Below are 23509 nucleotides of genomic sequence, written 5' to 3' on the forward strand. Positions count from 1 at the left end.
GTGGAAGGGCAGGAATTGATTGTGTCATGGACCCTGAACCCTGGTGAATACGAGCTCCTTGGATGAGTGGAACAATTCCCAAAGCACTGTGGGGCTCAGAGCAGGGCTGGACAGAAATGAAGGATGCACACAAGCTGATGTATGCTCCATTCACTCACATAAGCACCTTTCTGCCTTGTGGAGGTGTCACCAGCACGGATAGGAATGAATTACGCAGCAGAACTGAATGATTTTGGAAGAGGTCAATCTCTTAATTGAAATTGTCTTGTGAGAAGAATGGCTCTGAGTTAGGCACCGTTCTGTGCCTTCTGTATGAAGGAAGAAGCTGGCCATGGCTTTTCTGTCCAAGCAACATTCATCTGCAGGTGCATGGGCATATTTTGTCTCTTAAAAGCACGTGCTCAGGAACAAAGGGCTCCCTCTGCCTACCCTCTCCCCCATAGGAGCTGTGTGGTGCTTACTCTTCCAACGCACTTGCAGAATGGGTTTAAGCCTGCCAGCTGCACGTGTCTGCTGTGCATTATGGATTATACTGTCATGGATTAATGTTAATGACACAGCTAAGCCTCTTGGGCACAGATGAACATGTGTGTGTAACTGTGCTGTGCTGTAAGGCAGCATTGGGTACTACCCCACATTTCTTTGTGACAGGCATGGGGCATCACTGGGGAGCACCCCGGTTCCTCCCAGCACTGTGGGGCACACAGCCAGGCCCCCCGCTGTCCTGCTGCATGGAGAGGTTCCCTGTCCCACTGCGGCCACAATGTGTTCTGTCAGCCTGCAGAGCCAAAGGAGGTGATGTTGGTCACCTCTGCCTCGCAAAAGAATTCATTACGAAACTTCCCTTTAATTAACACAAAGCACCGGCCCCTAATAGCATTTCAGCAGGACATCTGGTAGAAGAACATGAGCTACAGTTTAGTGGCAGAGCGTGACTGAACAGAGCTCCAGCAGCTGGAAAGAATGGGGCTGCCCTCGGGGCCGGCCCAAAGCCTCAACCCGAAGGAAGCTCCAGCTGCCACCCACACGGCCCTGGGCTGCTCACCCCATCTACCCTCACCAGGTACCATCAGCATCCATAATCCCGAATGCAAAGTAACCGCGGCCTTTTGTCCTCGTTTTTTTGAAATGCTAAACGGGCTTTTATAAACCCGTTTTCTTTTGGCTTAACTTTGAGCTCTTTCTGCGCTAATTTTATCTCTGCATAATTGCGTGCTTTAATACTTCTTTGATTATCTGCCTGAATTAATGTCAGAGCAGCAGTGCTCCAAACAGCCGTGCTAAGAGCCTCGTCCAAGCTCAGATTTTCAGCTCTTTGTTTCACAGAGATCTCCCGGAGAACAAAACGTGACCTCGGAGAAGGTTCTGGTTACACTGTCACTGTCACGGTTTGAGTCCAACTAACTGGATTTGGAAGATTAATGCATTTGAAAAAATATTGTGAGCTGTTTGAGATCTGTTTGCTTGGAAGCTGTCTCCTCCACTTTTCCTTTCTTTTTTGTCTGTCTGTGTTTTTCTCTCCTGTCACAGAACCAGCAGAGAGCACCTCTCACTAACACACATGAAGAGTGCTTAGCTCCCCTTTAACATTCCCCCCTTTTCAATAACTTTCTACCTGCACTTTTGGGCAGTACTGCTCCCACCCTCCAAAGGGACACAAATGATGGAGGAGTTCAAGACAGCTTCTCTGATGTTTGGCTATCTGGGGATTTTTGACTGCTACAACCCCACACTGGTCACAGTAAAAGGAAACCCAGCTGAGCTCATTGCTGGGGCTCACTAAGCCTGCAGTTGGGCAATAAAACATCGAATCATAGAAACATTAAGGTTGGAAAAGACCTCTAAGATCACCCAGTCCAGCCCCAACCCACCCCCACCATGCCCACTGACCACTTAGTGCTGCATCTCCATGACTCTTCAACACCTCCATGGACAATGCCTGCACCTCCTCCTTGGGCAGTCTGTGCCCATCCTGAGCTTCTCCTCGTGCAACTTAAAGCCATTGAAAACACTCTGCCTTCCTCCCCATAGCACCGGTCCGGTTGGTGCTAACCCTGCCCCAAGGGCTAGATGCAGGCTGTGCTGGACAAACGGTGTCCTTCAGCAAGGCCCCCTACCGCACACAGAACCCTTCCAAAAAGAGTTCCCTGGCCAAAAAGAGATGGGCAGCCCTCACCGCGCTGCACAAGAACGTGGGAATAAAACTCTGTGAGCGGCTCTGTGGGAAACTCAGTGCCTGAACACGGCTTGGGCTCTCGGGAAGCTTAGGGAAGCAGGATGAGGGAATGGCAGGAAGCTCCCTGGGAGGGCCGGCCAGCGCCCGTCCCAGCTCACACCATTGTGCTTTGTTCGGCCGCCACAATGGTGCGAGCAGAGCGGGCGCATCAGCCTTCACTTTGAATTTCCTGCTTTTCGTCAGTTCGCATCCTGGGGAATGCTGTTTGAAACACAGCTCATTAAGGAGCTCGCAGAGAAGAATGCCCTGCCATACCAGCATGTGCCCAGGCTGCCCAGCAGCTTCCCGGTGCCAAAGCTCTAGCTCTAAGGAGGCGTGGGCTATTGAGATGCAAAGAGGCGTGCTGTGCTCCTGGCACGCCGATGGCGAGTTTTCCTCCTGCCTCTCCCCGGCAGTACCCGTGCATTTCTCTTGCCCAACCCCACAGCCACCTGTGGGCGAGCTCTGCGGAGCTGAGGGGAGCAGCAGGAATTTCATATAATCACAGAATCATTGAGGTTGGAAAAGGCCTCTAACATCACCCAGTCCAACCATCATCTCAGCCCCACCATGACCGCTAACCATGACCCTCAGTGGGGTTCATCCTCATGGTTCTCAACACCTCCAGGGATGGCAACCCCACCAGCTCCCTGGACAGTGCACTACCACTTTCTGAGAGAAATTTTGCTTATTTCTGGCTAATATCCAACCTGAACCTCTCGAGGCCATTCCCTCTCATCCTATCACTGTTACCTGTGCGAAAGAGGCTGACCTCCCCCTCACCACAACCTCCTTTAGGCAGTTGTAGAGAGCCATAAGGTCTCCCCGAGCCTCCTCTTCTCCAGACTGAATAATTCCGGTTCCCTCAGCTGTTCCTCATTTGTCACAGCAGTGGGAACAAAAGCCAGCCCGGAGCACACTGCTGTGCCACAGCATTGGCTCTCCCCTCTGGGGATCCAGAGCTGTTGCACCACACTGCTGCAGGCAAGTCCCATGTCATCCCAGCAATGCAAAAGCATGCCTGTGGGATCATCCATAAAATATTTACTGCCCTCACATGAAGAAGAAGAAAAAAGCCTGCACAGTATCAGTGGAATCCCTGATAGCCAAACATTGAATTATTCACAAGTGCAAGTGACATCCACAAGAATGCTTGGGCTGCAAGATGCAGTTAATACAGGTCATGAAATTGATGACTTCTGTTTCAGAATTTGCTCTGATACACTGGTGAGTCCGTATAAATCAGGTGAGATGACTTTGCAGAAGAGGAGCTAGAGCACCCACAGACTTTTCTCAGTGCACACAGTTGCCTGGAGATACACCCATAGAGCCATTGCTCATCAGTCTTACCTGGCTGCTGTTCCAGAATGGTATAGACCTCTCTGTTCCATCTGAAAGTCCCAGCAGATGCCTTGGATGTCCCATGGCATCTCCAGTGACGTGAAATACACACAGGACACAGAATGGAGCCTACCTGATCGCTGGCCCCAGCAGAGCTCCCATCCCCACACAGGGAGCTACATCCCAGTCCTGCAGTGCTCCTCAAGCAGCTGTGTCCTTCGCCTCAGTTCTGCTGCCGAGCTGGATGTGTAGATGTGCTGCAGCACTTTCCACATGCACTAAAGCTCTGCCTGTCAGCTAACCTGTAGTCAATAGAGTAGCTTGGCCATTGAACCCCAACTAAAAGAATGTGTGCTTCCAGACAGATCTCTTCTGTCCAATTTGATGTATATCCATTGATGTGATGGTTGTTACTTTGGTTTGGATAGCTTGTCCTCTTTAGCCCCCTCTCTAGCCCATACATAGCTGAACATTCAGCATAGCCCACCACTTGTGCCTCTTAAACTCCTATATCCCATACTCCACTCTTGAAGCTCTGTGGCAACTGTCTGAAGTTCCCAAACACTGCAGCAGCATTTAGCAACCATCCCTCAAAAATCAGTGGGGCTGAGCAAGGCTCTGGACAGTCTCAGTTCTGGCTGCACTGTGGTAATAATAATTAAAGAAAAAAAAAAAAAAACAAAAAAACAAACACAAAAAGTCCATGCCAGTACTTCAGTGCTGTCCTCTCCATGCTTACCAGTGCTGTCTGCTCATTTCTTGAGCACAGACACACAATGTATGCCTAAAACCTTCAGCCGAGCCCAGTTTACAAATTCTAGTACAGCTGTAGGTTTTAAGAATCAGCCAAAATTAATTATGGCAGATTAAGGAACAGCAATGCAGTGCAATGGCCTCTTGTTTAATGCAAGAATCTGATCCAAACCAAGCAATCCCAGCCTCCCACAAAGCTCTTGCTGTCATCTTGTTCCCTATCTCTGCTGTTCTCCTGCTGAGCACCATCATCTGAACACAGTTTATTCAGATGTAGCACACTCTCGCTCAGCAGCTTTGCCTTGGCTGAGACACTGCTTTCTTGAACCATCAGACCGATCACGTTCCATGTGCTGCAGATGGGGGAAGGGTACTCTTGGACTAGAACAGCCAAGAATGCAAAAGAGTGACGTACATGGCAATAGGCTTTGTATCCCTTCAGTGCTCTAACAATTTGATCAAGGTGGACAAATCAGAGTATGCTCCCCCTGAGCCTTATCATTACACCTATTCGGTTGTTAATTTGTTCTATTCCCCTCCTCCCTATCTACTCTGCAGTAGCTGTTAGTTGGTAAAGAAGCTGAAGGAACAATTAAGATGCTTCAGAAAAAGCAGACAATTTCCCACATGCAGAGCTGAGTACCCCACAGATGTGACTCGAGATGCTCACATGCTGTTTTCAGGCAAGCGTTCCCAAGGGTCTAGACAAAATTATAAGGATGAGGAGTTTCAGCAGAAATCAGGTTATTTTTAAGTGGAAGGGCTCTAGGGGGTATTAGCAGGGCTCCCTGAAAATGCCATCAACCGCTTGCATGGGGGATCTCACAGGTCAATTGTTTGTAATTAAACAAACTAAGCCTGTACTCAGACTAGACAGGGACTCCGACAGTAAAGCAACAATGGGGCCAACGTCAAGTTGCCTTGGTTGTAAAGCATCTGACGCCTCTCAAAGGCAGAATGTGAACGTGATGCCTGCAGGGAGATCCACCCCCAGAAGACATTGGCAGGTCCCAAGGGCCAGGGTTTGACCCGGATGCTTCAGTCACTGTGCTTCAGCCAAGGAGAAAACCAGGGAGGGAGAAGTGCTGGACGGGCTGCAGCCAGCTCTCAGCTGACACGGGATGTTGCAGCTTTACTGAAGCATAAGACCTCTGTCCAAAATGAGGGTCCAAGAGAAATCTTTCTTTCCACTGTCCCCGTCCTCAATCTATCCCCAGCATCTGTCATTGCACAGAAGAGGATGGAGGCAGCTGAGCTGGAATTATGCTAAGCAGCTTGCTGAGACAATTGCTGTCTTTTGGCTGTAACAAAGACTGGACAAATGAGGAAGATGTTTTCATTAGCTGCAGCTCACCTGAAACACAACCAGCAGCCAAATCCCACAAGGTGGCCTGGCAAAGAGTCAAGAAATGAAATCCAACAGCAGATTATAAAGACAAATACAAACAATTAAGTTTGTGATGATCCACCACCTTCTATGAGTCTTCAATATCCAGTGCCACGATCTGCTGTTCTCAGACACACATCTCTCAGGCATTCATGCTCTGCCAATATTTTAAGACATTTTTAAGACATGCCAATAAAGCATATTTGAATAGGATTCAACCTGATGAAAAGCAAGTTGTTACTTTCAAAGGAGGTTAGTGACCCCACGAATTGAGCTGATGGCTTCAGTCCAGCAGATGACAATCCATTAAATTGAAGGAAAAAAAAAAATCACCACTACAATCCTGACTGCCAGTAAAGGTGTGAAAGAAAAACGTGGCCCCTCCAGGATGTGCACAATCATCTTTCTGGCAGCCTGAACGGGTGCGGTTTTTTTTGCCTTGCCTTTTCATAAGGCAAAAATATTTAGTCTCTGCTGTTTTCAGTGAAACATTTCAGACACACTAAGCTTATGAAGAGACACATCCCACTTGAACCACATTTAAAACACCTCTTCCTTTCCAGTCATCAACTCTTGGGGAAGAGAAGAAGAAGAAATATTAAGCCAAAGCCCCATAAACAGATTTTTTTCGTCTGAGTGCAAGATGAGCCTGGGAAAAGCAAAACAATTCATCTACCCCAGAGTGGATTGCAGGGAAAGGTTAAGGAATAATAAAGAAGGATTTAGATCACACCACTTTAAACGCATTTATAAGGCAGAAATTCAACACTCAGATAACAAACTCAGTTCACTTTTTACTTCCTCTCTCCTTCCCCTCAACCCCTTAAAGATGCCATACCCTTGCATTTGTAAATTACTTTAATTTAAATACTTCCAGGTTAACAAAACATCTTAACTTTGACATGCTCCAAGTTACAAAACAGAAATAAAACCTCTTGACAAAGGGTAGGAAAAAAATATATCCAAGCCCAAACCCCCTTTTCTAAGCTGGAGTTTATGGTCTGTGAGCTGGCTGCCCTCCAGAGTCTGACACAATGTCTGGAGCACCCAGAGCAGCTGGAATTCATTTTCTTCCTTCAAATCTATGCACTTTCATATGAAGTTGTGTTTTGGCACTGCTGCGTAAGAAAGAGTTCAGTGCAAAAAGTCTAACCCCAGCCATGTTTCTCTGCAACCCAACGCTTGCTGAGCAAAAGACAAAAAAAAAAAAAAAAAAAAAAAAAAAAAGAGGACAAGAAAAAAAAAAAAAAAAAAAAAGAAAAGCCCTTTCCCTTCTCCCACACATACACACACGACTGTACCAAATGGGTCTATTCATGGCTGCTCATAAAAGGGTCACAAGGAGAAATGTTTGTGGATAAAACCAACACTTTTTTTTTTTTTTCTTTTAAACACACACCATGGAGGCCTCTGGAAGGAGCTGGGAACGTCCGAGCCATCAAAGTCCTGCTGCTCCTTTCCACCTCCTGCTAGCACTGCTCCATGCAGCCCCACAAGGAGCCCCTCCAGCTGATTGCTGGGGTCCAGACCCCTCGAGCCACCTCCTCCGAGCCAGAGCCTCTGGGAGCCTCAGGTCATGGTGGGTTGGGAGCAGGAGGGAGATGTCCAAGGTGCTCCTGGGTGCCCCGTCACAAAATTGTACACTGGAGTTTGTGGGAGCCTGTGGCTCGATCCCCTCTCCATTTGGTCTTTTTCTTCTTCTTCTGGCTTTTCTCCGGGATCTGTTGCCTGTTTTGGGAGGGAGGAAGGGAGGGAGGAAGGGGAATAAGGTGTGGCCAGCAGCCACAAGGCTGGGTCAGACACCTGACTGGGGCATAAACACATATACTCCCATACACCCCTTCCACCAACACGTGGACTATCACACCACACAGCTAACAATCATTGCCTCTGTTTTCAAGGAAAGAGGAAAGCAGCCATATAGAAACATCAAGGCTAAGAGTAGGGACGTACGTCCTGAGAAGGCACAGTGCCTCCAACTGCCCTGGGAGAACTACTACCTGCTTCTCTACCAGAGGGCTACTTAACTCACTTGGGAAACAGGGATGCTCCAAGAAATGCAACATCAACCATCACCCAGAGAAGCTGTGCATGCCCTATCCCTGGAGGTATTGAAGACCAGGCTGGATGGGGGCCTGGGCAGCCTGATCTAGTGAATGGCAGCTGGGTTGGCATTAGGTGCTCTTTAATGTCCCTTCCAACTCAAGGCATTCTATGGTTCCATGATTCATTCTACAATTCTGTGATACAGGATGCCTGTCCCAGAAGGATTTGGTTTCAGCTGGCACTGTCTCCTAGCCACTGATGTGGACATGGTTTTGTGTTTTGTTTTTCCATAAAAAGAAATGGCATCTGCTGCCAGCAAGGTTCTGGCCTCCCACGGAACTTGTGATGAGCTCCAGTGCACTGGGAGCAGGATGCGCCCTGTGCCCCTCTGTGGCTTGCCCCAGGAAGATTCTGGCTGGAACCATAGCCGTCAAAAACACAGCTGCCAGCCCACCTGTGCCACGCTGCAGAAGCCCTCATCAGTCAGGTGGGCTGTGAGCAACCTCATCTCATCTGCTGTTATGCTGGTACCTTCTCCTTTCTCATTAAAAGATGAGGCACTGCTCAGTCATAGTGTTTAAACAGAAATGATGGTGAAATGCTGCGTCAGATCCTCAACAGCTACACTGACAGTCCTGTGCCATCAAATATAATACTCAGTCTTGTCAAGCTGTAATAGCATCAAAAACTTTAGGGGAGCTGTACCTGATCACATCAGCCACTCAGCTCAGTCCAGCACTGCAATTCAACAGCAGGCTGTGTATTTCAAACACCTGACAGGCAGTCTGTGGACTTAAGTTTTACTGCAAGATAAACTACACAGACATAGGCAGTTTCCATTGACTCAGAGCCTAAATAACCAACCTGGAGCTTGAATAGTTTAAGATCAGCCTCTTTGCTATGCAACGTGCTAGGCATTAAGCTGAGCATTTGAACCAAGTTATCAGGACCAGGATGAGACAAAGCTGGGGGACAAATCACATGGTGTCCTTGATGCCACAGAAAATTTCATATGGGTAGCAATAACCCTCACTGTAACAACTTCGGGGAATGAGGTAGATCACCTATACTTTAGGTTATGAAGTACATTTTCAGGGCTCAAAGTTAGTGCTGTATCATTACAGTGCTCCATCCAGACTGTGTCTGGAGTCACGTTATGCAGAGAAAGCAAACAGAGCCTCACCATCTTATTTTTGTTATGTTTCATTTTTTTTTTCCCCTAGAGTAGAATAGATTGTGGTAAGAGCTTGCTGTAACAAAAAGTAATATCTAGCCAACTAATGCTGAGTTCCAGAACAGTTGGGAAACAGCTTGGGACATTTCCAACTCTGCTCTGTAGTTCTCCAAAGATTTTCTGCCCCCTGCTTTTCAGATATGTGGGAAGAGTGGGCAGTACCATCTGCTTTTGATAGAGGCTGGCTCGAGGCTGTGCTAAGATATTCACAAGTACAGATACGTTGTGAATAAATGTCTCATGGTTTAATTGCCAAGCAAGGCACTTTGACTGCATGGTGGGGAGGAGCATTATTTCAGCTCAGCACCCTCCCAACACATGAAAAATGAAGGTCCAGAAAAACCTGGCAGACAACCCCTGCCAGAAAAACAAATCTTCTGAGAGATTTGAGGTTATCAACGAGATGCTGAGATGTGCATGCAGCTCTTTTCCTGCGAGGCAGCCAGAATTTTGGACAGCTGTACCTTGCCAACAGCAATGGGAGCCGGGTTCACCCGGAGAGCAGGCATTTGCCAAAATGAACAAAAGCAGCTCATGCCAGAACTGGGAACCAACCTCTGCTGTCTGAGGAGGAAACCTGTGGCTTAGCCATTAGATCATGCTGTTTTTCATACAAAAAGGCTTAATTTTTTCCATTTAGTGAGCAGAAAATGGTAAAACTCACCTATGAAATTAAAAAAAATAGGCAGCTCTTTAAACTCAGGGCAACATGAGACCTTGAGATGAGAAAGCCATAAAAAAACACATTACTGGCTCACAGCTTTTAGTATTGGCCTTTTAAAGCGAATTGTTGTAGTAAGCTTTGCTTTCTTCAGTGACTAACTTTTTTTTTGTCATGGTCACAACTAGTTCTCAAACTGTCTAGCACTGGTATCTCACAAAGGCAACATCCTGTTAGTTAACAGTCATGTGCACATACAGAACAAGGAAGATTACTAAAACCCAGAAATCAACTACTCCCAACCAGCCCATCTCACCCCACCTCCCAAACGTTGCCTCCCCGCTCTCCAACCCAGGACTCCTGCATGTTCCATCCACAGGCACCAACTGCGACAAGTGTTACAGTTTACCTTATTACCCTTACGAGATCATGGAAGGCCTTGTCAACATTTAGAGGTGGGTCCTTGGCACTAGTTTCTATATACGGAATCTGAAGGAGAGAAGTGTACCACAAAAGAGGTAACTATCAGCTTGTACGTTGGAAACAAACCAGTTTCAAAATGAAAAACACTCTCCAGGATGGAGAAACGGGGTATCTAAGATACCAGAGAAGTACCAGTAAACAAAATGTTGTCATGACACTGCTGTCAACATCTTTATTCTTAAAGAAAGCTTGGATCTAGGGAAGAGTGATCACAAGACTCCATGTAGCCAGATGTTCTCTCTTCCTAGGTTGTGTTTGTAGACACAGCAATTGCTGATGGTGATTGAAAGATGAGCACTTGCCAAAAATTCTTGTTTGCCACATCTTATTAGGACAGCGGCATGAATATTTCATGACTAAAATTCCCACTTGGTGTAAAATGATCTTCTTCTTCAAAGTCTAACAAACAGATGGAGCCTCCTAGAGCGCTTGTCCAGCATGCTGGCAGATTGATAAAATTGCCCTCTTATGAAGCATTTACATGCACATCCTTTTCCAAAGTGTGTACATAGTGATGGGTGCAACGTGTTGAGCTATAGTTTCAGCGTACTGGCTCTTACAGCAGTGAGTTTACTTGGGGAGGGAATGAATCTGCCCTGCCAAACTCTCATTGTGCCTTGTTTAGAAACACAGAGCAGTTTGCCATCCAAGCACAGCAAGCTGCCAAAAGGTCTCAGGCTTGTTTGCTCTTACCTTTACCTGTTCATTAAGCACCTCCTACGGGAGATGTTACCTCCCTCTGGGTATTCAAGATTTCTGGAATTTAGAGGTGATTAGTGAATTATCGTGTGATCTCCACCAATCCAAGAGCAACTTCTCAGGCTAAACAAGTGTGAAAAATGCAGAGCTAGAATGGTGGGCCAGATTTATATAGACTTCACAACCCTTTAACTACATGATCTTTAACAAGTTTATTTCATGCGGGCACCTGGATGTACTTCCTAACTTCTGACTCTGCTTTTTCAGTCCCAGAGGTTGTGCTTTCTTTCCTCATTTTGAACATTCACATTTCTCACTGTTTGCATACAGCTTTGTACACATGACTTTGTGAAGCCACAGATTTGCTGTAGCCTGGCATGCAGTAGAGCTTCTAGTTCCAGTAACGAACTGACCCTACTCCGAGGGATCTCTATAGCTACTGCTTTGTGGTAGATGAAAACGCAATTGCGAATGTTCAATTCTAAGAAAAATACTTTAATTCAGCTCCACATAAGCAAGTAATTCAATTCTGAATGCCTGTAGTGGTACTTAAAGCAAGCAATTAAACAATTTTACAGACTTACATTATGTTTTGTTGCCATTTCTCTTCCCTGTTCTCTTGTAATTTTCCGTAAATGCATTAGATCAACTTTGTTTGCCACCAAAATCATTGGAAAGGACTCCCTGGAAAAAAAGAAAATGAAACAGTTTTAAGGAAGCTACAATACGAAACACTAAGTCTAAGTTTCACTTTCTAATACTGACATCAAGCATTTTCAGCTACAGATGTACCATGTAATTATAAGGAAATATAAGGATAGATCATACAAACATGTATCAGCCCCCAGACTGAACTACTATGCACGTTCATAAAAATTTACCTTGACAACATGCACACATCCACCCTTATTTCACAGGGATTTCAGGAGCTTATTAAATGCCATCATAATGCTGAGTAATGGAGTGAACTACAGAGTTAGTCTGCCACTATAGAAGGAAATTAGGCATGGAAGCAAATCTTGAACAAAGAAACAGGACTCTTTTGTAACAGTTAAGGCATCTCAATAGCAGCATACCTTACAGCTGCTCATCACTGCAAGGTAAAAACAAAAAAGGTCAGAGGAATTGCTGTCAGTTCATGTCCTGTGGAGAACAGCGCAATGCTTATCCACTCTAAACAACCACAGGGGAAGAAAAGACAGACTTGGAGTTCACACTTAGGGTGACATCAAATTAGGAAGAAAATGATGGGACAATGACTGTAATTACCCCAAGACCAGCAGTGGTAGCTGGGAGGAGGCTGTTCTGGGAAGAAGAACCCAGTCCTGCTATATTTCCAGATGCTATTATCTACTATCTTCTGCTTCTTATCATAGAAGAAAAGCATGATGAACAACAGTTCTTCTGTACCAAAACCATCTTGCTTGGTATTACTACTCAGTATTTCTTTACCAGGAATATAAGTGATTGTCTTCAGACACTACAAGGGAAGAGTTGTACAGGCTTTCCTGACAAGGCATGTGGATGATGGTAAAGGTCTGTGCAGCTCCAGGGATTACACTGAGCCAGATCGTGCTACGGGATGTGCTGGCAGCATGGCTCCTTCCTGCTGCACCTCCCATACGAGAGCCTCTCCTCCAGCTGCATTACGTAGAGCAAAGCTGTGCTGCATGGCCTTTACCCGCTGTTATGAAGGAAGGGGTAACTGCCAATAACTGATGTTACTGTTAATTATTCTCTTATTGTTAGCTTTAAGCCCTCCTAAAATGATTCTCATACAGCAGTGTTCTCTGCTGTAACGGAGCTGATTTTATTAGAGTAAGGAGCAGCTGGCTGCACTCACTGCTGTATAAAAGATTTCCCTGGATTTTCAAACAGAGTTTCTGTGTCATTTTTCATTGAGATAATAAGGGCTCCATCTTCTCCCTGGCATGTTGCCCATTGCTCTGGCTGGAAATGCACTGTACTGTACTCTGCATTTTAAATGGATCTTACAGTTAATGATTCTGATAATGTGCATTTGATTTAACATTTACACCTGAGCACTGATACATCTTGACTCTCTATTCTGGAGCAAAACACTTGCTTGGATTATTTGATTCCTTTTGGCTTGTGACATACTGGTAAGAGAAGGATTACATTTGGACAGCATCTCATTTGCCTTGTTTACACTGGGCATAAAACTCTGCGGGGACTTTGCTGTGAGTTGTGTGACTGCTATTTGGACAAGCTGCTACAGTTGGAAGCTTTACTGTAATTAAGATTATGGAGAGAAAAAGGACAGAGATTTTAAGCAGTAGCCTGCAATTGCTTTAGATCTGGAGTCCTCAAAACTGACTGCTAGCTTGAAAACCTGGGCACATGCCTGGCAAGACGTTTTTTTTATTTATGCTGTTCAGAAAAATCACTGCACAATCTCTGCATGAAGCATTACACTCCTGGCATTATATACTCCAGCGTGGGGAAACACAAGCAGTTTCATGAGGCTGTTTCACTTCCTGGTTCTCACATGCTGCTGCTTGTTTGTACGGCATAAGGAGGGCTAGAAGTTTCAGTCCAAAGCAAAACAACGAACACTGCATCCTATTTTCACAAAGCTAAGTTAGACAAAACCAACATCTGCTTGCAGCAGGTTACAGGAAACACTTTGCTGTCTTCCTCATCTTTCAGAAGCAGGGTGAACTTGCCCTAAGCCAACAGTGAAGGAAATACCATCATTATCTGGGAGGCAGACTGAGTGACTGACGTTTTTGTTCATTTAGATGAAATCAAAGGGTGGATTTTCCTCTACTTTCTACTCTCACGGGCTCTGTTGTGGACGCTTTACTGGAAGAGCTGTCAGCTGTGAACCTCACATGATACGCATCCACCCTTCCTGTGGGGAAGTTATTCAGAGCTGTGAAAGGAAGCCAGCAACAAGGTCCGAACCCTCCGGTGGCTTTTCTTGATGACTTCCATAATTAACAGTTATTATGAACGGAACAACTAAATGTTTAAAAGCTGTAGACAAATAAGGCTTAATTCACACTCCACCTAGTGTGGAAGGACTCACCATCCCTTGAACTGGGAAGGGAAGAGGGAGTTATCTGAAAGACAAGACCCTGGTAGCTTCCTTTAGGTCTGTCAGGATGGGTTTGCTCACCATAGTAATCCCCCAGTGCTAATTTCTCCCACATGTACACAGGGAGTGGAGCAGCCGACCAGTCTTGCTTTCCCCCCACCCTGCTGAGATGTTTCATTCATTGAAAACAGCTGCTACATAGCACAATGCATTAACTGAATTTGTCCCCTTTTGAGAAACACAATTCCTCCCAATCTGAGGCGTTTTCCCCCCCAAGATATTTGTTCCCAGGCCCATATCATGTAGAACCTTTTAAGGTTTGTTTGGTATGACCAGGCACTCTGGCTGGAGCTTTTCTCTTCCAAAACCATTTCACTTCACTATAGGATTCCATCCATCAAACTTTTCCAAACATGAAATGCAAATAAGAAAGCTATCATAAAGGATATATCTTATCCCACATGCAGACCTACAAACCTACGAAGAGTACACAAGAAGCTGCCCTGAAACAAGCAGGAGGTGGACTTCAGGGACTGAAGCCTCTCCACAGCAGGGCTGGAGAGCGCCAGTGGTGCAGCACCCACCTGTCTTTGACTCTGAGGATCAGCTGGTGGAAACGGTCCACATGCTCAAAGCTGGCCTTGTCTGTCACAGAGTAGACTATAAGGAAACCATCTCCAGTCCTCATGTACTGCTCCCGCATCGCGCTGAACTCCTCCTGGCCTGCCGTGTCCAGAACTAGGACAAAAGAGAAAGGTGTTTAGTTACTGAGTGAAACAGCAGCTGCTGTGCTGCATGGCCCTTCTGCCTCTTGCTGGACATGTCCTCCCGAAGGCTGCAAGATTCTGTGAAAGCAAGTTGGAGGAAGAAAGTGATATAGAAGAGGCTATATGGATATTAGTTTCATTCAAAGTATCAAATCCTACCCACGGAACCTGGGGAACTACTTCTCTGGCAAGATATGGCTCTAAGTGTCCTGCAGCCCAGCCCTCCAACCCTCTTCCTCTTCCTGCTCTCACTGATCCTTGCATGGAAAAGCAAAGAGCAAATAAATGACAATTTAAATGTCAGGGACAATCCAGAGACTGTGGTGAAGCAGAGCTGGGAGATAACCTGGAGTGACAGCTGCATGCATTTTCCCTTTCTCACTGCCTGGATATTATTTCTACACAATTATGTGCTTTCAGAGCAAGATGGTACAGAGCAGGAAAACTGTTTTCACCTGTACAGCTGCAGAGTTAGCATCTACTGCCCACGAGTGACAAGGAAAGCCCTGGGCACTTGTAGATGGAGACAGTGTCAGGTATGTACTGCTGACAGAGCAGCAGGGCTTGATGCGAGTTTTTCTAGTCCAAGCAGGCCCACAGTCCTAGGAAGACACTCCCTGCAGGGTAAGTACTCCAGCTGCCCTCATTTTCAGATGAGGCTTGGATAAAGCCCACTTCACTGCCAGCATTACATGCAGAATCAGCAAGGGTGGCCATGTGGGGACATGCTCAACATGCTACACAGCACACCACAGTACTGTGTCTAGAGGAAAGGCAGCTGTGCTGGAGGAGGTACTTGGCAATGGCAGATCCCTTAAAACTCCTCAATCGTATTCATTTGCCTCCCCTCACTTTGAAAACCTGAAGGATAAAAAGAGCTTCCAGGCTCTTACAAAGAGTCCGAGATTGGGGCTTATTTGCTGAGTAGCTAGAACTTACTACTCAGTCACGAGTATCCTTTCATAGCTTTTTATCCCACTTCCCTCCCTTAAGTCTAGGAAATAAGGGTCTCAGCTCAAAAGCATCCAGGCTGTTTCTAAGGACTGCAGAAAAAAAGAGAACAGGAAGGAAGAAGAAAAGAAGATAAAAGGAAGAAAAGAAAAACAACCCAAAGACACTGCATGCACTGGTGAATTTCTACACCCTGAGCAGAAGAGCTACTATGGAAGAAGGCCAAGACTACGCGGCTGGAATGGAAGAGGAAATCAATCCTTCCTATCCACCCAACCTGTAAGGAGAGGTTGGGCTGCCCTCATCTGACTCTTGAACCAGCTGGAAGCGATGGGAGCTGACTGCCAGCCCTACATACACTCCCTTCCCTTCTTACACACACACACGCACACACCCAATGTGTGGAGGAGTGGGACAGCTTGTAGCAGTGGGCTGGGCTCTCCTGCCATTCCCCCCCTTCCTAACACTAAACACAAACAGGGCTGCTGTGTCAGCAGCCACTATTTACAGGGAATTCATTTGCAGCACTCTTGGAAAGGAGAACAAGTCCAGACAGCACTGAAAATGGCACTTTGGAAATTTAGGCAGGAAGACACACAGCAGTAAAAGTTAATTTCCTATTCACACAAATTTAAGGGTCATAGATTTGGCCAGAAGTCGTCCCTGTTTCAGCTTTAGATGTGCTCTTCTTAAAGACAGCCCTCTATATCCTAATGGTTTTCACAATTTGTGTACCACAGAAATCAGAGCAGAGAGTGCAACTGGGATCCTTTCGTAGGGAGAACTCGGTCACATCCTGGAAAGCATCAGCTCCAAAAGAGGGCTAGAGGCAAGCAGCTTTGCTTCTAGCGTAATGCTCTGGCATAAAACCTTAAGGACAGTAATATAATGAAATGGGAAAGCAGCAAGCAGAAATCTTGGGAAGGTGAAACATGGAAGGTGATTTGGCTGGCTTCCCAACAGGGTGAGGAGATTTAGGACTTCAGCTAGCATGCTTACTCTTAAAATCCTAGTTTTTGCAAACAGGAGACTTAGAAATAATCATAAGTAGAAAAGAATTGTGAGCTTCTATTCCCTTGGTACTCTTTAAAATTAGCACTTGGTACTCTGACTGTCAGTTGCCACCCTGGCAACACATAAAAGCAAAAGTGGAAATAAGGCTGGAGGAAGGCACAGCGGGTTTCTCCTGCCTCATTCTTCCAAGAACTGAAATCAAATTCATGGACTGTGCAGTACAGAGAGGGCCTTCCGACAGCACGTGTGGTTTAGTTTCCACAAACTTCACTGAAGAGGAAGGAAGGAGAAACTCTAATGAAAACCTATGGGTGAGCAGTGAGAAGCCAACAACTGTCTGAAGTAGGAAGAGACATCCAAAGTAGGCAATGCGAAAGTCTTATTACAGAGCTTTAATGCAAATCAGCTAGAGAACAAACTAAGAGCAATTAGCCTTCAGAGCCTAGCATGAGATTTCTTGCTCTGTGAGTGAAAGGTTGCTAAGCAAAGAGATAGCCTTTTCTGCTTTCCACCTGTAATTAACTCTACGTTAATCCTTAGAGCTTTACACACCATTTCCCTGTGAGTTGTGATCGGTTGGATAAGAGCATGGCTGCTCAGAGAAAGCACATCTGAGTAGACATAGGAACCTAGGAAGCCCAAAATAGAAGCACTCAGATGTATACAGAAGCACTATAGATGTTTTCTGTGTGGCAAATCTCTATAACTGAGAGTGCTCTGAGCGCCCATCCAGAGACACAGACATGTAAATCTAAGCCAAGGACAGAGACATACCAACTATGAAATTCAAGCCATGACATTACTTTTCCCAAAGCCTCCACTGGATTTAGCTCAGATTAAAAAATGGCATTCCCAGCCTTGAGGCAGCTCAGATCTGGTTGTGCAGGAGAGTTCCTCTTCATCCACACCAAGGCAACACTCCCTCCTGTGTCTTTATCTGTACATTGGGCAATTAGGTATACAGACCAGCATGAGAGTTCCTCCACTGCCTCACCAAAGGGGCCAAAGGAGACAAGACAGGCACTTAAAGCACATTAAATCTTTTTCCTATCTTCCATTCAAAAAAAGTAACATACTAGTGGCATCCATACATAGCTGTGGCCAGACCCAAAAGCAGCTCTCAGAACACCTTGTATTCTAGAAAGGTGGTTGTGCACCACACAGCTCAGGGAAGGACAGTTCTTCATGCCCACATTGATTTCCTGCTCAGAAAGGCAAGTACAGTGTGCATGATCTGATTTTTGCCAGCAGTCTCTTCAACTACGTACACAAAGCCTACGTGCAAACCTTTAAGGGGCCGGATGGGTCTGCAGACAGACAGAGCCAGGGAAAGGAGCAGCAGCAAGAAGTCTGACTCCAGGCATTTTCTGCCTCCTCAACAACTTAATGCAAAATACAGAAAAAGTCCCTGGAGCAAAGAGCAGAACTAGGAATGTGGCACCATCAGGGGAATGCTGTCATCATGGGCTACAGAGCCAGACTCTTCTTGGCACTTCTCTCTGAGTCTTGATTTTCTCTTTGCACAGCAGCTCTGCTTCCAAAGGTGGGGCCAGAGAATCTCCATTTCCAGCTACTCTGTGGCTTGGTAACTCTGGTCAAGGGAAATTTAACTTGAACTGACAAGACAAACCTAACAGCTTCAGGCTGAAGAAAGTCATGTCCAATCTTTACCCCTTCCATCAGCAGCAGTCTGGTAGAGAGCAGTCCTCAGGGACATTTGGTTAGCTGAGAAATTGGTATTTTGGGAGCTGAGCAGACAGGGCAGAGAGGCCCCACAGCTTGTATGTTGCATTCCTGCACCCCAAATCACCCTGCAGAGATATAGAAGGTGCTTGTGCCACACACAAGGAGAGGCAAAGTGCTCTGCTTGATCTCTTCGATTGTCAATGGTCTGCTGAGATACAGCCACTCTGCCCCTAGCGTGAGAACCCTCCACAGGGATAAACATGTGATGGGAAACACTGGGGTTCTCATAAGCCCTTCTTCTGTGCCCTAAATACACAGATGTTATAACGTGGAAAACCCGAGTACTTGAATTCTTGCCCTTTCTTTAAGGAAAGAGAAAAAGGGAGTCTTCAGAAGAAAGGCTGCCACATCAACACACAGAATAAAGATGGGAGCCCTTAAAGGAGTTCTTTCTCTAACAAAGGGCAAGTACTCAAAAGCCTTGTGTTTTCCATGTTGCAACACCAAAATTTTCCTGGCAGGAAAAAAAATATCCCCACAACCCAAGACAAAAAGCCCTCTTTGAGGTTGCAAAATCCAAGCAATCAAGGGAGGAAAAATACTGTATACACAAATGAGAGAATGAAAGCACAAACTTTACTTGAATTTTAATTCTTTCAATGACATTACCCAAAGTTTAAAGAAATAAAACAAGTGAGCTGCAAAGCAACCATTTTGCCTGCGAGTCTAAAGTGACCTCTGCTCTCCCTTTGGCCTCATGGCTGAATTGTTCCCAAGCTTCCCAAAGAGAAAAGCAGACAGCCTGTCCAGAGATGACTAGCAGCAAAAACCCTCTGCAAAAAGGAATGCATGGGTGACATAGGTGGAGAGAACAGAAAGAGAACCCAGAGAAAAGAACAGTGCTTGCTGCTATTCCCAATGCAAGGACACACAGGGACTGAGATGGGGACTTGTAAAAAGAGAGAGGAGGAAAAAAAAAAAAAAAAAAGAAAAGAAAAAAGGGAAAACTAAAGATAAGTAGTAGGAAGACAACTTGTGGGCAGTGGGAATTTCATCTTAATGATTCTGGTGGAAGGAAAGAGGAGAAAGAGACCACAGTTACCCAACACACAGGCACAATTCCTTGCTCTGCTGCTACCAACTGGCACAGCTCTACCAGCAGCTAAGGGTTTAGCCCAATTCATCACCATGCCCAAGCCATCTGTCTGTGGCCACCACTTCCTCTCCTTATCACCACCTTTTTACCTCCACATGGTTTACGAACTACAAGGAATTTAGAACCATTGGGAATTTTTCCTGTATTGATACTCCACTTCTGGTTTCATGCCCAGATGAATAATTCCAGATTGACACTTCACAGCCACATCAAAAGAATCCTCTGCTAAGTCAGCCTGCACACAGAAGGGAGCATGCCAAATTAATGATAGCAACTCAACTGGAGCAACACCTAATCAAAGCAGATTAACCCTGGTCCCCACTTAATTCTGACCTGATGCTTCTACACAGCACCTGCATGTGGATGCATTTAACCAAGAACATCACCATGCTGATTTCAGTATGAACAGCAAGGAATAAATGAGGATAACACATGCAGAGAAAATTGGAGGCTGATCTGAAAGCCTTGTTGGAGATGCAGAAACCTAAAACAAGGGCTAGCCACAAGCTGCCTGTACATCTCTTACGCAAGTTAAGTGCCTTGTTCCACTCTATGGCACTTGTCCTCCAAAGAGTGAATCGATGGTCCCAGAAAACTGATGTTAAGGCCACCAATCAAGTATTTCTGCACTCAGCAGCCAAGCTGGACTTGAATACACCAAGTACAGGTTGCTCAGTATCCTGGGAGGCATGAAATTATCACAGATTCTTCTCTCTTAAGAGCATAAGGACAGATACTCACCTATGCCAGAGAGGAAATGGGTAAAAGATGAGTATGACCTCAGGCTTGTCTCTAAGGTCTAAAATCTGAAATAAAAGCCCATTCCATTTAAGTCTACTATCAGTGAGAGACTTCAATGGAAAACAAAAAAACCCAAGTCAAACACTTAATCAAGCTGCCACCTGGTACTATAATGCTATCAAATAAATGTGTAGGTTTTCACAGAGGGAAGCTGAATAGCACAAGGTGGGGATTTTTTAGTGCATTTTTTGTTAATTTTGTTTTTAACCAACATAATGCTAGTGCAGATATTAAGTGCTGGACACTTTGTACAGAACTGCTCAGGCTACAGCCAGGAAGAGAACGGCCTGTATGGTTTTTTTTTAATTTATTTATTTATTAAGTTGTTGGATGCCAATATATATATATTTTAATTAACTATTTCTACAAACTTAGAAACTTATGGTACCCCTCACACTACGCCTTCACTAGGCAGTCTTATCTTCTAATACTGTTTCCTATTTTGAAGGTGGGCAGGGTGAGGCAAAAGTCTCTGCTGGTTACCTCCCTTTCCTCCCCCACAACAAGCTCTGAGGAAAAAAAAAAAAACAAAAAAAAAACCACACACAAAAAAACCACTGCCCATAAAGAACTTAGCCATAAAGCCAACTGGAATGTCTAGAATTCATCATGATGAATCTGTACCCTTTCTATCACGATTGTCCCTAATTTTATACCCTAATTGATTCACGCAGCCATGTGTAACCACAAAAAGAGCAGCTGCCCAAGTGTATGAGAATGTCTTAGATCTTAGATCACAGAGCTGTGGCAGGAGACACATGTGATAGTCAGTCTTCAGGCCCTGTTTCTACTGGGCAGATGCTAAAGGCTAAGCTTATGCTTGTTGGAAAACAACCTCCTTCCACTCTCCCACTTCAGGTCAGATTTTTCTTGGATAAAAATGTTCAGTGAAAGATGCCTGAAAGGCTGCTTCAGTCAATACCAACGTATACAGTAGCTGATACTAAAAGAATAGAATATGAGGCATACCAGAGAAAAATAAAGGTAATTAATTTTAAAGGGTTGGATTATGGACTAAAGAGATATACATGAGAGAATGGATTTAATTTATAACAGGATCTTTTTATTTATTTATTTTTTAAAGCAGCACTAGCATTTAACAAACAATTACAGAAGTACATTATGTGATGGTCAACTGAGAGCAGGTATCTCTGATGCAGATAACATCATGAGACATACTTGCAAGGGAATATTTGTGAAGCAGATGTCCATTAGTGACCAACTGTGACATGTAAATGAGCAAATGTTGGCAAGATTAAGGCATATTTAAAAAAAAATAAAATACTGAGTTAAGGCTGTTCTTTAACACCTTGCAGGTCATGGGGGCCATCTGTACTCAAAAAATTACATCTGATAAACCCTTAAAAGTACAACTAAGATCTCAACTAGACTGAATTTACGGCCTTCAGGGTAAGTTGTGTAACCCTCCATGATCCACCACTGATGCCAATCTCTTGTTTTTCCTGTCCTCGTACACCAATTTTACATATGTTAAGACAACAGTCATTTTGAATGTTTTCATGGTAAGACTGTTGAGGTAGAAGCCTGCTGCAAGTCAGCTTAGATTTGGTTCAGTGCACTTGGGTAACTAAGGCACAAAATACTTGCTTACTTCATGCACAACCTAATTATTATATAAAGCCAAACAAAATTTTTAGCATTTTGACAGCAAGACTGCCCTTAGAGCTCTCATCTGTCTTATGCAGCACAGACAGAAAAGTCACAGTTTTAGGTAAAAACACAGCTTCTTCCTCACCTGCAGAATCAAATGGGTGGTTGTGTTTTTTTGCTCTGCTGTTGGTTTTTTTTTTTTTAATTGAAAAATTAATTAAAAGAAAAAAAAAACAACAATTTTTCTTCAGAGAACTGAAAAACCCAGGTTACAGAAGCTCTTTAGACTGCTACTCATATTTAAGTGATATAGGTAACTATATATGAGAACATCACACCTGAAAGATGGGAGTTGAGAGATACTACAATTCTTCCCTGTCAGTGGATGAGCTCTGATTAAATGCTCGTTCTAGTTATAGCCCTTATTCAGTTGCCCTCTTACCAGTATTTCCCAGGACATAAGCTATCTACCAGGGATGCTTACCCCAAATGTCATTTTCAGCATGGTATAACCATGCACAGACATACCCTAAAGCTCCATGCTGTGGAGTTCACAGTTGGCAGAGCTGTGGAGTAGTCGTTTTTGAAACACAGCCAGCTACAGCAATCACCCGTGCGAACAGCAGAGCAGACACTATACTAATAGGAAAGTCTAGAGTTTCTCAGCAAAACAACACAGCAGCTCAGCATTACCTATGAGAAGAAAGCATAGATTTAACTAGAAGTTATATGCTATTTTCTTCCCTGCAGCACTGTTGAAGCACATGGCGTGCTCCCTAAAGCCTGTTTAGGTCAACTCTACCAGAGGAGGTCACCACAGTGGCTCACAGCCTGTCCACACAACCCTAACAAATCCTCCTTGCTAAATGCAAAGGATTGAAATAGGTGCCCTTTGGTCATTCTGAAGACTGACAAGATAGATGGAAGCAGCCTGGAAACCACCACTCAACACAATCTAGTGGTTTTCACACTCCTTCAAGAAACAGCTCTATGCAGAACTGGAACCAACGCAGACAGAAGTAGAAGCTTTTCTGGAGATCAGCTGCAGACCACATGCTACTGTTCACAGGACAGCTTGTAATAAAATCCCTGGCAGACTGCAGCACAGGAGGAACACAGAAGTACAACATGCTGTGGAAGATACTGAGGTCTACCTGTTCTCATGTTTAGCAAGAAAGGGGACCACAAGAGTGGCTTGCTCACCATCAAGAATTGCCCATTGCCCGTCTATTTCTGTGTGCTTCAGGTAGGAATCTTCAATGGTTGGGTCATAGTCTGGCACAAAAATCTTCTGGAAGAACTGAATGGTGAGAGCACTCTTCCCCACGCCGCCATCTCCAACCACCACCAACTTGTACGTGGGGAGGTTTTCGCTGGGAACAGCGCTGGTAGCCATGTTTCCACTGTGCTAAACCTGCTGGAGAAAGAGACCATCTCTGATTACTTGTTAGTGAAAAACAAGAGCAATGTGCACGAGGCAACTCTGACCACGTGCCTGAGAAGTGAAGAAGAGCTCCACGGCTGGGAACCAGGGGTTCTCCCCTCCATGCCAGCACTCACAGTCTTTCTGGCCCACAGCAAAAGCGTGTGCCCTCCCAGCAGCTCCCTCACATCCCAGGCCCATCACTTCCATGGGCAGACAG

The 23509-nt window shown here is 45.1% G+C and overlaps 1 protein-coding gene across 1 annotated transcript; it reads right to left on the minus strand.

The window, feature by feature from the left end:
* Positions 1-7324: 7324 nt before the first annotated feature.
* MRAS (muscle RAS oncogene homolog) lies at positions 7325-23262 on the minus strand (the record flags this gene model as incomplete). The annotated part of the gene is made up of 5 exons (XM_079538929.1): positions 7325-7424; positions 10047-10126; positions 11404-11503; positions 14465-14618; positions 23070-23262. 5 exons carry the CDS (start codon positions 23260-23262, stop codon positions 7325-7327), a joined length of 627 nt encoding a protein of 208 aa, XP_079395055.1.
* Positions 23263-23509: the final 247 nt, after the last annotated feature.

Source organism: Tetrao urogallus, assembly GCF_951394365.1.
Source record: "Tetrao urogallus genome assembly, chromosome: 8".
NCBI classification, from domain to species: domain Eukaryota; kingdom Metazoa; phylum Chordata; class Aves; order Galliformes; family Phasianidae; genus Tetrao; species Tetrao urogallus.